This window comes from Drosophila teissieri, chromosome 2L, assembly GCF_016746235.2.
Source record: "Drosophila teissieri strain GT53w chromosome 2L, Prin_Dtei_1.1, whole genome shotgun sequence".
Lineage (NCBI taxonomy): Eukaryota > Metazoa > Arthropoda > Insecta > Diptera > Drosophilidae > Drosophila > Drosophila teissieri.
Genome location: NC_053029.1, coordinates 6,476,787 through 6,492,435, shown reverse-complemented (window position 1 = coordinate 6,492,435; position 15,649 = coordinate 6,476,787). Strand labels below are relative to the sequence as shown.

Below are 15,649 nucleotides of genomic sequence, written 5' to 3'. Positions count from 1 at the left end.
ATCAGATAGTCGGGGAACTCGACTATAGCGTTCTCTCTTGTTTTTTTTTACGATGACACCACAGCCATATGAAAAGCTCTGAAATGTCGTATAAACATTTCCCAAAAAACTAACACTATTGCGGGCAAATAAAAAACGCTGCGTTCCACGCGGCAGCAGAATCAGTTGGCTACGCAAGGCGAGCGAAAAGGTTTCGATCGAAAGTTGCCCCCTTTAGTTGGAGATTCAATAGTTCGCAATGGTGGTCATCAAGAACGAGCAGAAGATCTCGGTGCCCGAGTACCTCAACGAGAAGTTCTTCACAGAGACCCTGGAGGAGGGTCTGCGGGAGTCGAAGGTGACCCTGAAGGAGATCAACTTTGCGTGGGGCAGCAATCCGGGCGACAACTACTGCTCGGCCATCTATCGCGTCGCAGTCACGTTCGCACGGTGGGCCGACGGTGCGGAATCGCCGGCAACGGAACAGCTTTCGCTGATTGTGAAGACCATTCCGATCACCGAAGCCACCCAGTTCCTGGAGGACGTCTGTGTGTTCATCAAGGAGAAGCAGACCTACACCGATGTCTTGCCGCGTTTGGACATCCTCAGCCGTGGCGACATGGTGGCTTCATGTTTTGAGTGAAAGTACACAGTGTTCATTAGCATCTCAATCTCACAACAGATACTATCACTCCGTGAAGGCTCCGGTGCAGACGATCGTGTTCAGCGACCTCAAGGTGGAGGGATTCAGTGTGGCATCGCGGGAAGCAGGCCTAGACTGGAACCACGCCTCCCTCATCCTCCAGCAGCTGGGAAAGTTCCACGCCACCTCCATGGTGCTGGCCAAGAAGGTAAGAGTGATGACTCTGGAGGACACTCGAACTGCGTGCTCACTTCCTTTCCTTTGCAATTCCACAGGATCCCGCCATTTTGAAGCAGTACACACGTGGCATGCTCAGCGAGGACATCCTCATGAAGAGCGACACCTTTGAGCAAATGTTCGGCGGCTTCCTCAAGGGCCTCATCAAGAGCTCGGCGAGCTGGAGCGGCTACGAGAAGATTACCAAGCACCTGCAGCGGCTCATGGACAACTTTAGGAACGTGTGCGCGGATGCGGCCAGGCCGAGGAAGGGGGATCGCTACGTGGTGCTCAACCACGGCGACATGTGGACCAACAACTTCATGTACGGCTACGATAACGCTTCGCAGCCGGACGTTCCCACGCGCGCCATATTCGTGGACTTCCAGGTGAGCTTCTATGGCAGTCCGGCATGCGACCTGAACTTCTTCCTGAACACCAGCATCAAGCTGCAGCTGCTGCAGGAGCGCCGGGAGGAGCTCATCAAGGTGTACTATGCGGCCTTCAAGGACGCCCTGGAGTACGCCCGCTTCGAGGACATTCCCAGCTACGAGGATCTGCAGTACGAGCTGCGCAGCCGCGAAACCTACGGGCTCTTCGGCATGTTCGCCTTCCTGCCCATGATCACCATGCCCAAGGAGTTGGCCCAGGACAACAGCATTGAGAACATGCAGGACGAGGCCTTCAAGCAGCGCAAAATGGATGCCATCTTCTCGCAAAAGTTCCTCAACGACCACCAAAAGTGGGCTCTACAGCGAGCGGACTCCCTTGGCGTCTTCGAGGACTACTGAAGAGTGGCATGAGTATTATGGAGGTTGGGGCTCTTTTACCTTTGTGATACAAGTGGAGGCTCTTCCAAGGCGCACATCCTTAATATAGCTATATTAGCTTCTTGCCTAGGAATGTAAAGTGCAAATGGTGGGCCTTTAAATTGATTAAAGTACTAAACCTGACTTCGATGCAATAAATTCAAACGAACATGTTGGCCTATCGCAATTATGTTTGTGTTTTAATCAGATTTCAGGAAAATGGTATCGGACAATTGTAACAATATCAGTAACAATTTTCAGCCAAAACATATGCAACACTTCATATAGTTTTGTACATACAAACAAAATCTCAAAACCTCTCTTAAACTGAAAAATATAATATATATCATATAACACCCTACATTATCCTCACAAATTTTAAAGAAATCATAGCATCAAACACAAAGCATTAAAGAAGTCAACCGTACTTTTCTTTATTTATAAAAATACAATTGCAATGTCACTGTTTAATTGCACATCATGTTTCGTTTTTGTATTGAAATCACCAAGAGAATACAAATTAAATTGCTTGTATAAAGGACTTTAACTAATCTGCACTCGTACACAGCTACTTAATCGATAACTTGTTACTCCGCTCATTTCATTACTTAGATTCCATCTCAGTTTGTCCCATCAAACAGTCCAGGGTCAAGCTAGAGTCAATTACACTAGACATACACTTAATCGTTACTCATTCGTTTGTTGAACTGCAGCATGGAGTTCCCAAACCAAAAATTACTCTTACATACATATCTTAGTGAACTAGAAAACTTTACGCTTATCGGTTGGCTTTTGGATTAGATTAGCTCCACACATCGGCCGAGTAGCGCTTCTGAGCCTCCATCTTCTTGATATACTGCACGGCGTCAGCCTCGCTCATGTTACCCTTAGTGGACAAAATTTTCACTAAAATGTTCCTAACGTCCACGGCCATGTTCTTCGCATCACTGAAATGGGAAGAACGGATGGTAAGAATCTTGTGTACATGTTGATCTTTCAGCAACTTACCCGCATATGTAGAAGTGTCCCTTGTTCTCGCCAATCACGTTCCATATAAGATCTGCGTCCTGTTCGAGCAGGTGCTGCACATAGACCTTCTTGCCCTGGTCACGAGAAAAGGCGGCCTTCAGGTTGAGAGTGCCCTTCTTAACCCACTCCTCCAACTCGGATTCGTAGATGTAGTCCTCGCTGCGCTTGCGGCAGCCGAAGTAGAGAATCGACTCGCCCACAGTCTTGCCGTCATCGCGCAGGAACTGTCGCTCCTGAATGAATCCGCGGAAGGGAGCCAACCCCGTGCCAGGACCCACCATAATGATAGGCGTCTCCGGCTTCGAAGGCAAACGGAACTGCGACTTGCGGATGAATACCGGCACCTTTACCTCCTCACCGCCTTGGGGTTGCTTGTTCTTCAGATATGTGGTAGCCACGCCCTTGTTGACGCGTCCTGTCGGAGTCTTGTACTCCACGAGAACGGCTGTCACGTGGACATCAGTGGGGTGCAGCTTAGAAGACGACGAGATGGAGTAGTAACGGGGCTGCAAGCGGGGCAGCAGTTCGCAAACGTGATCGATGGGTGGGCGACAGGATTTGATGTCTTCCAGAATGTGGACAATGTTGCGACACGCGTCTTGAATCCAGCTCTGGTATTTCTCCTTTCCTGCAATACAACGTACATTAGAATATGTTCTTGGGAGATAATTCAAATGATGGAAGACATGTTTTACTGGTCCAGCAATAATACTTCTGAAGAATAAATTCTTACCTTCGGGACTGATGGAGGCCATGCTGCGCAGCAACTCCTTCTCCTTCTCGTCAGTACAATACTCGGCGAGCTCCTTGAGGATGTGCGTGCGGGGTATAGCCGTAATTTCCAAATAGTGGGTCAGAGCCGTGCGGTACGTGGTGGGGCAAGGGAATGGATGCTTCTTGCTGCTGTCCGTATCGGTGTTGATCAGCGAGAACACAGTATCCAGATCGGCTTTGCACAGCTCGCCAAGTTTCTCCACCAGACTCTTGTCGTTAACAGGGAACATGGCCACATGGTCTCCAGCGTCGTAGCGCATCTTGGATCCATCGATGCTCAGCTCTATGTGCATGCAGGAGCGACCGCCGCCCTTGTGCAGCTCGCGGTTGACCTTGATGGGGGCCAGGAAGGGGTTCTTGGCGTCGAAGGGCGGTCGCTGGTTCTGAATCGAGTGCAGGCGGGCGATCTCTCCCGTGTATATGCGGTCAGGCTGCACCTCTGGCTGCTCCAGCAGACGGTACTGACGGATGAGCACTTCCTCGCCGCCGCCCTCAATGCCGAAGTGGTCGCACACGGCGGGCCAGAAGCGGTCCTTCCACGTGATGAAGTCATCCTCGATGCTGTGGGGAAAGTAACGCTTGAGTAGGGCTGACAGTTTTCGCTGCACTCGTCCACTTACTTGGCATCATCGTCGCCCAGTCCGAGTTCAAAGACCCGGTTGGCGCCCAGCTCCTCCAGCCGCTTGTCCACATAGATGGCCACCTTGTTGTAGTGCTCGTAGGTCTTGTTGCCCAAGCCAAAGACCTGCAATCAGACAAGGGTGGCTTTAGTTACAACAGAATTTAATGCATTTGACTTAACTAACTACTTAAAATACTTGATGTATGATTATATCATGTTACTGCTTTAATGAATGAACGATTACACTGTCTATTTTAATGCGACTCATTATGGGATTGAAAGGGTTATCACTTATCAGTTTTATGGTTTTTACTATAAGTGATTATTACCTCCCATTCTAACTTTCTTTTCACGACAGCTGTTCTATTACGTAAACTATTCAAAATGCCCAGCAATTTGGACAGCTTTTGGTGGCGGAACCTGACGAGCAGGTGCGCAGATGTGGCGATCGTACTCTGCATTTTCCGGACAACATTTGCCGGATTGATCCGCAGAGCTACCACGGCAAGTGTAAACAAATTGCGCAAGAACAGGGATCGACATTGAGCACATTGTTTTTCACGAAGCAACTAAAAATTCCATGCGACCGCTGCCACGCAAAAGCCGACTGCTACGGCACGCGAACCTAAGTGACGCAGTTCTGAGCTGTCAGTTTGGCGGGTGATTCAAATTAGGCAGCTGATAACGTTGATAAGTTTTCTGCCAGTTGGTTTGTCGGAAATATTAGAACAAGCAATATACAACGTGGTTTATAAAGCTGATATAATTTAAGGTGTCAGGTCAAGAAACAAACAGATTTCAATCAAAGTACCTACGATAAAGTGCTGGCTGGATAGGGATTTCGAATAATAAGACTAATTATTTAGAATAAAACTCTTCCGGGAAAACTACACTATCAGGTTAAAGTCTATCTGCTAATTAGGATCTCCCAATGCCATTTCAAATGTTTTCGTTCCGCTTACATCAGCTGTATCAAAACACAACAAACAACTCAAAGCGCTCACAAACGGAGATAGCCAAAATTGCGATTATGGATGGAAAAAATATAACTTATCGGTAGCACAGTGTTTTGATAAGCGAAACGGACTCCGTGTTTGGCCAACGGGACTCGTGTAATCAGTATGCGTGCAGATAACGAAGCTTTGTGCCCGATAGCGCTTGTACTCACCGCATAATTTAGCCCGGTCAAATCGACATCGCCGCTGGTGATCCACTCGTAGAACTCCATGGCGTTGTCCGTGGGATCTCCTTCGCCGTAGGTGGCCAGGCAGAAGACCGCCAAGGAGTTGTCGATGTCCTTCAGCTGCAGCAGCTCCTCCATGTCGCACTCCTCGGGATCGGCAACCATGCCCTTCAGCCGGTAACGAATGCCCTCCTTGGCCAGACGGCCAGCGAACTCCTCGCCGGTTCCCGTCTGCGAGCCATAGAAAACGACCAGACTGCGTCCGGATGCCTTCAGCTTCTTGATGAACGAGTTGTCCGACGCACTGGTGGTGCACACTGTGGTGGGCCTGGAGGACGTAAAGATATGCGTTAAAATCTCCGTCAAATTTGAATCTTATCTTAACGTGCAGGTAAACACCCAGATCAACGAATGAATCATACGAATCACATATTCCTACATTGTTTGCATGTTTGCGTTGTATGAATCATACCGCGTCGAATAATGGTTGATCGATTCGAACAAATCGACCAAACATATGAAACTGTGACGGAATGAACCGAATCATTTTGATGCATGCCTGGATCTGGCGTGCATTCTATTTCAGCAGTTTCAAATATTGAAATGTGTGCATGATAAGCAAGTTCTTTGAATGGTTTTTCAAGAAACTGACTAATGGAATTGAAAAATTGCTATAATTTTGGGCTTCGAAAGCGTTTAGATGGCTGAGATTTATCTGTAAACTATACTTACTGTATGGAATAGCTCCTGGTTGGCTCCTCCTCCTTCTTGCGGCTGCGCAGGAAGTAGAAGGCTGCTCCGCCGATGAGCACCGCCAGTAGGGCCACGTCCAGCAGGCCTAGGAAGGGTTCGTCGCCGGCGCCGCTGGGGATTGCGGCTGCTCCATCAATCGTTTGCTCGCTGGCCATGGTGGTAAGTGTATGACTGCAAAAAGGGCACAGAATTCACGGCGCTTTAGTTTTCGCTTTGCATAACATTGGTTTAGCTCCATTTGCATGTCGCGCACTTTGGACACGCACTCTAATGTATTCCACGTATGCCAGCGCTGGCGGCGGAGCATCGGTGCTGTGCGTCTAACGGTAGTCCGTCCGCTTCCGCACTTGTCTTAACGGTGCAAGGTACCGCTCTAGCTGGATGTTCCGCCAGCGCCAGCGGCTGACATTGAAAACGCGCATCTGGTTTTAATCGATCGTACCTTGAGGCGTACTCGTTTCACTGTCTGTCTATCTATCACTTGCAGTGCTGCACTATTGCAATTAAAGCTATGAATTCGATTGAATCCGCTGTGGCCGCTGTGGCGACGCAACGTGTGTTTCGCGTTAGGGAGCACTGCTCACTGACCGCCGGGAGCAACAGGTTTTATGCACGCGCTTATCGAACGCCGCCGCCGATCGCGAGATATGATGAAAGCGAGTAAAAGCGCTCGAAATGCGCTGTTCCCAAGCCAAAACTCTCTTTGTGGTGCGCAAAATAACGAAATTTGGTTTCCAATCAATCGATTAACACTTTTGCTAGCTGCTGTTCCTAGGAAATCGCCAATTGCACTGAGCAAACGCCTATTTGCAGTGGGAAGCCAGTTTAGATTTGCGAAATACATGTCATGAGTACTTGTCAATGTGGAACTAGAGATAGATTTTTGGTTATAAACCATTACAAACATATTGTGTTGACTAAAAATAATCGCACATGTTGCAATGCAATAAAAACTCTTTATGAAAGACATTTACTTTCATGGGTATTTAATGAGTTTATGAAGTACATACACATTTTCATTCATATGGGATGTGGTATGGATACCAGGCATTAACCCAATATATAAAGAAGAATAGGAAATGCAATTTGAAGAGGTTTACTTAAGTTTGGTTTTGAGTTCTAAATGCACACTTGGAGTTTAATGGGTTCGCCCGACTGGTTCGAGTTTTAACTAGTGCCGAAAGCACTTTTACTGGAAATCTCAAGCTAAACAGCTGGAAGTTTGAGCTGAGCCCAGGTGTTATCTTTTGTTTTCGGGGGTCTTAAGGGTTTCGCTGAATTGTCACCTTGAATTCGGATTTGACTTAATGCTTTAATGTTGCTAATGCGCCGCTACGTGCGTGTACTTTGTATAGCGTCGCGTAATAGTTCTTGTTGCTGTGGTCAGCAAAAGGCAGAAAATAAATATTAAACACATGCGAGGCATATGCAAATCGACGGCAGTATCGTCATTCTCGTCCGATTTCGAGGAAGCTAGGTGTTCGACGCTCCCGATTGCGACCAGCACCAAGTGGACAACAAGTGGAGGGGAACATAAAATTGGTGTCTCTTTATAGGTCACCCATGTGCGCTGTTGGGTTGGAATGACGACACCGCCATGTTTGAACCCACCACTTTGAGCTGAGGCATTTTGGAATTTGTTAGGAACCACATATGTATGCATGTCTACGATCACGAAAAACAAAAACAAGAATCCATTACGAAACCCATCCAGACGGGAGGAAATAGTTCAAGTTTCAAGTGAAAGTACACTCCAAAACGAACTTTAGCTGAGTGACTGTTACTCCAGGCTAGAACTAAGTAGTTTATCTAGATACGGTGAGTGACATAAATGATCTTGGCTATTGCGCTTAACCAAGTCTATCTAGTCAAACAAAGTTTTCGGTCTAGTCATAACAAACGCCCCTGTAGTATCGCAAACACAAGTGTAATTTCCGCGATAACGCTGAGAATCTCGTTTGGCATATGTGATTTGAAAATTCCCCAAACACGATGACATACGCGAATTATTCGTCCGGATCGACGTTAGATTTTAAAGTAAGCATGACTAGGCACATTTACTCCTCGCTCAATTAGCTTTTCTTATCATAATCCAAGTGTGTTGGCCTGGAAAGGATGAAATGTAGCTCCGTACACTGCAGCTAAGAGGTGAAGATTTTGCAGGGAGGATTGACCGATGATGAATTAAATGTAACCCCAATCCTGACCCTACACTTTTAATGGTTCTTTGTGTGGAAGATCTAAGGGTCTAGTGTTAATAGGTGCGTAGGCAACCCCATAATACTTTGTGTATTTAAGTGGTCTTTGCCCTTGAATTTCAGTGATATTAATCTGACTTGAGTTGGAATTATCTTTATGTTAGAATTTTGTTGCTTTTTTTCTATTAAGTTGTCTATATGTACATACCTAGACTAGCAGTCTTTTTAACTACGTTCTTAGTTTTATCAAAATGGAACCCCTTTACAGAGTTCAGTTAGACAGTGCAGCAAGAGTATGCCCACTTCGGCTTTCCGAAGTTGGCCACTTTCAATTTTGTTTCTCAGAGAGCGACGTTGTAGTAAATTTGGATACTATGATTTCGTTGAGCTCGACATGTAACTGTGTGTGTATAATCAACACAAAACAATAAATCGGGTGACCTTTTTACAAGTTGTTTTTAATAACTTGGAAACTAAAGGCAACGCCGCCTCCAATTGGAAAATATTTACATTATATATCTTTTTAAAATGTTAAGTTTTCGAGTTTTGAAATGAATCAAGAACACAGCTGCGTCGCTCCTATCGAGTGCTCACTGTACGGGAAGCAGACAGTCGACAGCTGTTCTCAGCGATGAGCGACGAGCAGAAAACTGACTTGTGATGGGCGATTGGCGACCCGAGTCGCGTTTTTGGTTATGCAATTCGGCCTACGACTCGGCTTGAGACGTGGTAGACTGCGATTCAGCAGCGTGCAAGTAGCGCAAATTAATAACTGAAGTGAATTAAATTAAATTACACGCTGCGCGGCCCGAGTGAGCGAGAGCGCACTATCGCACGGGCGGCGGCGAGGCTGCGCGAGAGGGAGACAGAGCGAGCGCAGCAACAGGTACTGAACTTTAAACTCGCTCGCAGGCGCACATGCGTGTGTGTGTGCGCGTGTGTGTGAGCGAGCGAGAGAGCGTGCGGTTGCTCCATCATCTGTCCTCGTCGCTGCAACCTTGACCGCCAATGCAGCGCTCAAAATATCTAAGCAGCAATTAATTATGTGCTGGTTTTAGATTTTGATAATCGGGTTTTGCTTATTAGATTTCGACTGTGCGTGGCCTTGTAATTCGGCTGTCGCACACAAGTGCTCCTTCTCGAGACTCACCGATCGCAATCTCCGACTGCGCTGCTCCTGATCCTCTGTAGATAGATAGGCGATCGGTGGATGTGGATTTGTGCCCCGTCTCTGGTGCGCTTCCTGTTGCAGCCCCTCTCAGCCGCTTGGTAGACGTCAAAGCCCTTGATTTAAATTCGCTTTATTCAGTTACGCAGCGGGGCGAAGCCACGATCTTAATTTTAATTCGCTTTATTCGATAAAACGCTGACGGAGGGCGGAAAGTGCAAAGGGGAAGTCACGACTACCACGGCAGCAGCAGTACTAAATTACTGAATTCCAGAGGGACCGTCGCTGAATCGCGGTGTGGATTTCCAAGTGGCGCGCGTTTTCCAGCACTGGACTTGGAGCGGATAACAGGGCTCTGCCAACACGCCACCTATGCGGGCCATTGCTCTGTTAAGCTCGATTTTTTTACTAATCGCCAGAAACCGTTATTCCTTTGCATTGCATACCAATATTAAATTTATCATTGGTTTTCTTGTAATTTAAAGAAACATTTGTTTATTAAAGGACTAATATAATTATATTTATACCATAATTATATTAACAAACGTCATTTTTTTAAGCACGAATTTAAGTGTTTTGGGGAACTAAAACTATTTTCTTGGATTTCGCTGTACAAAGCCATACCGATAGTCGATGCCGCCTATCGATCCATTCGATGCAAGACACCAAGGTACTCAGTCAGCACCTGCGTATCGATATCAGCACTTCGGGCTCTTCGTTTTATTTCTTGTGAATTCCTTTATTTATTGTCGAGAACTGCCTAATTACTTTCTTTAGATAAATTTAATTAATACGAGTAGTGCTGTGGCTCGCGTGTCTAAGCAGCTAATTCAAATCGGCTAATTCCAATTGAGCAATTTACTCCCACAAAAAAAGCAGTGGTGTCGATGGTGCTGCCGTTTTAGCCAGTTTTGTGAGCCCAGCGGAGCCCCGGTGGAGCAAGATAGTCGAAAAATGCCATTAAAGTTCTTGAAAAAGTGTCGCCAGTACAATGTTACGTCCAAGAGTTTGTTTGTTATATCAGTGCATCACCTGCTGGGTGAGTAAGCCCCACATTCCTAGAGGCGCTACGCCCACCACTACAACTACAACAACGACAACAGCAATAGCAACAGTCGAGACGAGACAATAGAAACAACAAGCAATCGTTGACAAAGCCACAACTTAACAGCTGCCGTCTGCTATTGCAATTGGGATTATTTAATTGGGAATGTGCACAAAAGTTCGTTACATGGCGCCCACTTCCAGTTTAGCTGGAATTCGCCTTCCAAGGCACAGACCACAAAAATGCCTCAAACTTGTTGCTTTGCTGTTGCCCAGCAACAGATGCCAGCTAACAGTCGCCCAGTTAACAGAGGCGCCCAGGACACGTAACAGCGACCGTTAAAATCGGAAACTAACAGACTACCTTTTAAAATTCCCAACTTAGAGTTAACTATATTTTGAAAACTTGACAGTAACTTCTTACTCTCGTTTTTGTGTAGAACTACAAACAGTTTTTGTAGCTATTATACACCTTGTTAAACTGAAGACCTTGACTCAATTAAAACCTTCAAAATTTCTCTAACCATCAGAAACTTATTAGACATTAGGCCTACGTTTAAATAGTTAGGAAACACGACAGATGAAAGAAGCTATTTGAACGGCGCCGCAACAATTTCCGTCCATTAAACGTATAAGGTCTCGAAAGAGATTATAAACTTTATTTGCATATTTGCGCGTGCGACGGGCAGGGCCAAGTTGTTGTTGTGGGGCGAATTCAAAGTGCTTGGAGCGGCTTGGGCCGATGTTTGGAGCACGTTTTCACTGTTACCTCTATTGCAGACACCTCCAGCACGGTGGACTGCACGATCAGCTCGGAGAGCAAGGGGCAGGAGTGCCTGGACAACGTTTGCCAGCGCCTGCTGATCCAGCAGCCGGAGTTCTTTGGCCTGCGCTACATGGTCAAGGGCAAGGACAAGGAGGACGAGTTCAAATGGATCGACCTGGAGCGCTCGCTTAGCCGGCAGCTGGAGAAGTATGCGGCGGGGCCAAAGATCTACCTGCGTGTGCGTCACTATGTGACCACAGGTGTGCGCCACTTGAGCGACGAAGCCACGCGCTTCTACTACTTCCTGCAGCTGAAGAGCGACATCTACGAGGGCCGCATCGCCTGTGACATCCGCACGGCCATACTGCTCGCACTCTACTGCCGCCAGGCGGAGTACGACAGCTACCAGGGCGACAAGCAGAGCAAGGACTACCTAAAGAAGTCACTAGTCCTGCCGCGCAACATGCAGGGCCTGGCCAACGATGACAGCATGCTGGAGGGACTGATCGTGGAGGTCCTGCAGCAGCAGGCGGGCATTGCACATCTGAGTCAGAGCCAGGCGGAGGAGATGTACATACAGTGCTGCCAGCAGCTGGAGGGGTATGGGGAGGAACGCTTCGCCGCCAAGGACACGCTCGGCAACGATTTGCTGCTGGGCCTGGCCATCAACGGGATGGTGGTGAATGCGGACAACGGGCGGCAGTATTTTCCATGGAAGGACTTCCACACGGTGACCATCGACAAGCGAACGATCAAGATCGAGCAGAACAAGCTGGACGGCGGCGGAAGCATCGTGGGGAGCTTCATATTCGGCGAGGCGGACACGGCACGTTACTTCTGGAAGCTCACCATCAGCCAGCACAAGTTTTTCAAGCGCTACATTGACACCGCCACGCCGTCCAGCCTGGGAAGTGGTGCGGATGCGGAGAGTGGTCCGTTGGGCGGTGATAGCGTGGGTTATGTGGACTACGACTATAATGAAGCGGCGGCCGCCGAGCAACTGCAACTGCAACAGCAGCAGCAGCAACATATCCAGCAGCAACAACACATTCAGCAGCAGCAAATGATTTCCTCAAACATTTCGCTAGCTGCCAGCGCGAACCAGATGCTGGGACAAAGCACCTCCTGTCTAGATCTGAGCAACAACAACCTGCACAGTAGCAGTGGCATGCTGCACCACGGGAGCAGCAACAACAACAATAACAATGAGGAGCGGGAGCGCCTCAAAGCCATGCTGCCCACATACCGCCCGGCACCAGACTATGAGACGGCGGTCCAACTAAAGTACCGCACACCGTCGGCGGAATTCCACAACGTGGCACTGGCAATGGCCGCGCCCGGCAATGCCTACTATGCGGGCTCCCAGCCGGATGTCCACAATCCAGGCATGCACAACGAGAACTTGCTGTATGGTCATATGACTGCGCATCGTTATCCGGACGTGGCCCAGCCCGCCGCTGCCCTTCACCACCACATCAATCTGTACCAGGCGCAACATCAACCGCAGTCACATCCACAGCCCATGAGCGCAGCCCAGGCGTACCTGGAGCTCTCGCAACGCATGCAAATGATGCGTCACAAGGCCCCGCCGCCGTATGTCAATCGGCTGAGTTCCTCCTCCACGCCCGATCTGGCCGTGGCCACTCCCCGTTCCCTTCAGGGTTTTCGCAACTACGTAAGCGGCTCCTCGCCGGATCTAGTCTCTAACCGCAGCCTCTTCAATGGCGGTCAGTACGTTGCTCTGCCCGCTGGCGGACATGCCGGCAACATTCCCACATCCTCCGGAGCCACCATGCTGCACCAGTACCAGTACGTGAGCCACATGGGGCACTCACAGCCCTACCTGCCCCCGCACGGCACCTTCGAGAACCTCAACATGATTGAGGAGCAGCCGTCCATTATGTCCCAGCTGCGTCAGTCAGCGATGAGTCAGGCAGCAGCTGCAGCTGCTGGCTCCGTGGTATCGCAAAGGTAAGTGAAATGAAATCGTAAAACAAACAATATAAAAATACTATTCGATACGATCTTCCAGTTCACCCACCCTGCCGCCGAGTGGCTATCGTAGTTCTGTACCCCCGCCAGCCAGCAGCCCGCTTCCACCGCCGGTGGTTGCTTCGTCCCATAAATCGGCGACGCCAGCGCCTCTACAGCGGAGCATGGTGAACGGGTCCATCGAGCCAATATACGAGAACGTACCGCTGCCACAAAGAGCCTCCGGTGGCAGCAGTGGCGCCGCCAATACTGAGGCTATGCGTCAAAGAGCTTCCTCCATACAGTCCGCCCCCGGCGTTGTTCCTGTTCCAGCTGCTCGAAATGCCAATAACGTGGTTACTGTAACGGTGAATTCCCCACCCGACGATGGGAACATGAAGAAGTACGGCGCAGACAGAGCAGCAAGCACGGAGCTGCTGTTCCTGGAACCGCAGGCTCCGAAACGGACCAACAGAGCGGCCAGTGCAGCGCCTGATATGGGAGCTTCACCACCGCCACGACAACATCGCTCTACAGCCAGCCTAAACAAGTCGACGACGGTCGACATGATCACGCCGGCCGGAGACACACTGCAACAGCAGTTCAGTGCCATGAACCTTTCTGCCAACACATCTGCTTCCACCTCCTCCATGTTCAACTCAACGCTGGACACCACGTCCTCATCGGCGGCCAGCAAAGACTTAAAACGCAAGAAGCGCTGGAACTTTTTGTCACGCAGCAAAACACCCGACAAACAGAAATCCGCCACGCTGGGCAGGGAAAAGGCCACAACGGCAGGTCAGCACTCCAAGCTGGCGGCAAAGCTGAAGCTAGCTCAAGACGATCTCAACCTGCCAAATCGTTGGTCTACGGGCGTCAACAAACCGCAGCCCATTTCCGGGCGATATTCCAAGGACAAACTGGTAGGTAGTAGTTAGAAGATTTAAAGCTTAAAATATAGATTTGGTTTGGAATCCGTTTTGACTAACGCGCTTGTGAAATTCCAGTGCCAAATACTAGATCAAAAGCTAAGTGACTCGCAGCTATTCATGGAGTTTGAACGCATACCGAAGCGACGGGAGCATGCCCTATACGAGTGCGCCCTGCTGGAAGAGAACGAGCCAAAGAACCACGACCCAAACTTTTTACCCTATGACGACAATAGAGTGCGACTGACCCCATCGATGGATAACCGGCATGGTTACGTAAATGCTTCCTCCATATCTGTACGTTTATTGGTCACTCGCGCTGAAGCACAAATTTGTACTAACTTTATTGTTGAAACGTAATTTACAGGCCACTGTGGGCACAAAGCAGCGGTTTTACATTGTGGCCCAGTCGCCACAGGAGCCGCTGACCATGCGCATCTTCTGGCAGTGTGTGTGGGAGGCTGATGTGTATTTGGTGGTCCAGCTAACCGAGGATATGAGTTATATTCCTCGTAGCAGTCATCAGCGTCTCGAGTTTGGTCAGGTTTGTGAACCGCATTAGCTATTAGTCCCACTTGTTTAACGTTCTCTTTTTTCTAGTTCCAAGTGTATCAGGAATTCTCACAAACCACCGATCGATGCACCACCATTAAGCTGCGCCTTTACCACGTACCATCGCGTCGATACCGTTCCGTTTGGTATCTGCAGTACGCTGACTGGGCGGAGCAGAATTGTCCACGCGATGTGAATCACTTCCTCGATTTCCTCGAGGAGCTGAATTCCGTGAGACTGGCATCCACGCAAGAAGTTCCTCCGGGACACAACACAAACCCACCGGTTCTTCTTCACTGCCTGGAGGGAGGCGGTCGTTCCGGAGTGACACTGACTGCCGATCTTTTGCTTTACACCTTGGACCACAACGAGGTGAGTGGAGAATAAGATTCAATCTTTCAATTTCATTAAACATTCTCCTCTTACGTTCGCAGGACCTAGATATACCTCGTGTTATTGGGCAGCTAAGGCATCAGCGGGACAGTATTATACCATCCCTGGCGCAATATAAGTTCATATACAATCTGCTGATTACCTATTTAAAGCGCACGAGGCTGATCTAAGGTTCTAAAGAAAATGGGAAACTTGGCAAGAAGTATTTTTTCTTTGTTTAGGCTAATATTCTTAAAGTCGAACAAATTTTCTTTAGTTCTCGTTTTTAAAAATCAGTACAACTCCGTTCAACAATTTTATACTTCTACTGGCAGCTGTTGGCCCTTTAATCGTTAAATTTTAATACCAACTAGTTTTTAAGCTCTAGACTTGTTATAAAAACTGAACAATCCTACAATGGCCACTTTATACATATATATAAAAATAGCGAATAGGTAGTTGTTTTGGCAAGCCAGTAATAATGCCAGTTAACTAACCACAGCCACGAAAACTGGGCTTAGGTTAAAAGCCGAACTATTTATACATGTGTATTTTAATAAATTTCGAAATAAAAAATTAACGAATTGATAAAAAGCAATAAACACATTTAAATCTTATACCAGTGTTTTTTCTATACAAAA

At 48.2% G+C, this 15,649-nt stretch overlaps 2 protein-coding genes and 1 pseudogene across 2 annotated transcripts; 2 read left to right on the top strand and 1 right to left on the bottom strand.

Moving 5' to 3' along the window:
* The first annotated feature begins 165 nt into the window (after positions 1-165).
* Positions 166-1,707, top strand: LOC122626171 (annotated as a pseudogene).
* A 349-nt stretch (positions 1,708-2,056) lies between these two features.
* LOC122626170 (NADPH--cytochrome P450 reductase) lies at positions 2,057-6,179 on the bottom strand. Its single transcript, XM_043806324.1, has 6 exons — positions 5,988-6,179; positions 5,241-5,583; positions 4,071-4,195; positions 3,410-4,011; positions 2,656-3,304; positions 2,057-2,594 (listed from the first exon to the last, which is right to left on the bottom strand). The coding sequence occupies exons 1-6, from the start codon at positions 6,161-6,163 to the stop codon at positions 2,450-2,452; spliced, it is 2,040 nt and encodes a 679-aa protein (XP_043662259.1). The 5' UTR covers positions 6,164-6,179; the 3' UTR covers positions 2,057-2,449.
* Positions 6,180-10,066: 3,887 nt separating this feature from the next.
* On the top strand, positions 10,067-15,625 carry LOC122626168 (tyrosine-protein phosphatase non-receptor type 21). The gene is made up of 7 exons (XM_043806323.1): positions 10,067-10,413; positions 11,199-13,155; positions 13,217-14,078; positions 14,163-14,381; positions 14,452-14,628; positions 14,685-15,008; positions 15,071-15,625. The coding sequence occupies exons 1-7, from the start codon at positions 10,329-10,331 to the stop codon at positions 15,197-15,199; spliced, it is 3,753 nt and encodes a 1,250-aa protein (XP_043662258.1). The 5' UTR covers positions 10,067-10,328; the 3' UTR covers positions 15,200-15,625.
* The last annotated feature ends 24 nt before the right edge of the window (positions 15,626-15,649 follow it).

Coding starts and splice junctions, on each gene's coding strand:
- LOC122626170 (XM_043806324.1), bottom strand. CDS start 6,163: ATGGCCAGCGAGCAAACGATTGATGGAGCAGCCGCAATCCCCAGCGGC. Junction 4,012..4,070: donor CTGGGCGACGATGATGCCAA/GTAAGTGGACGA, acceptor CTTTCCCCACAG/CATCGAGGATGACTTCATCA. Junction 3,305..3,409: donor GGCCTCCATCAGTCCCGAAG/GTAAGAATTTAT, acceptor GTTGTATTGCAG/GAAAGGAGAAATACCAGAGC.
- LOC122626168 (XM_043806323.1), top strand. CDS start 10,329: ATGCCATTAAAGTTCTTGAAAAAGTGTCGCCAGTACAATGTTACGTCC. Junction 10,414..11,198: donor ATCAGTGCATCACCTGCTGG/GTGAGTAAGCCC, acceptor CCTCTATTGCAG/ACACCTCCAGCACGGTGGAC. Junction 13,156..13,216: donor GGCTCCGTGGTATCGCAAAG/GTAAGTGAAATG, acceptor ACGATCTTCCAG/TTCACCCACCCTGCCGCCGA.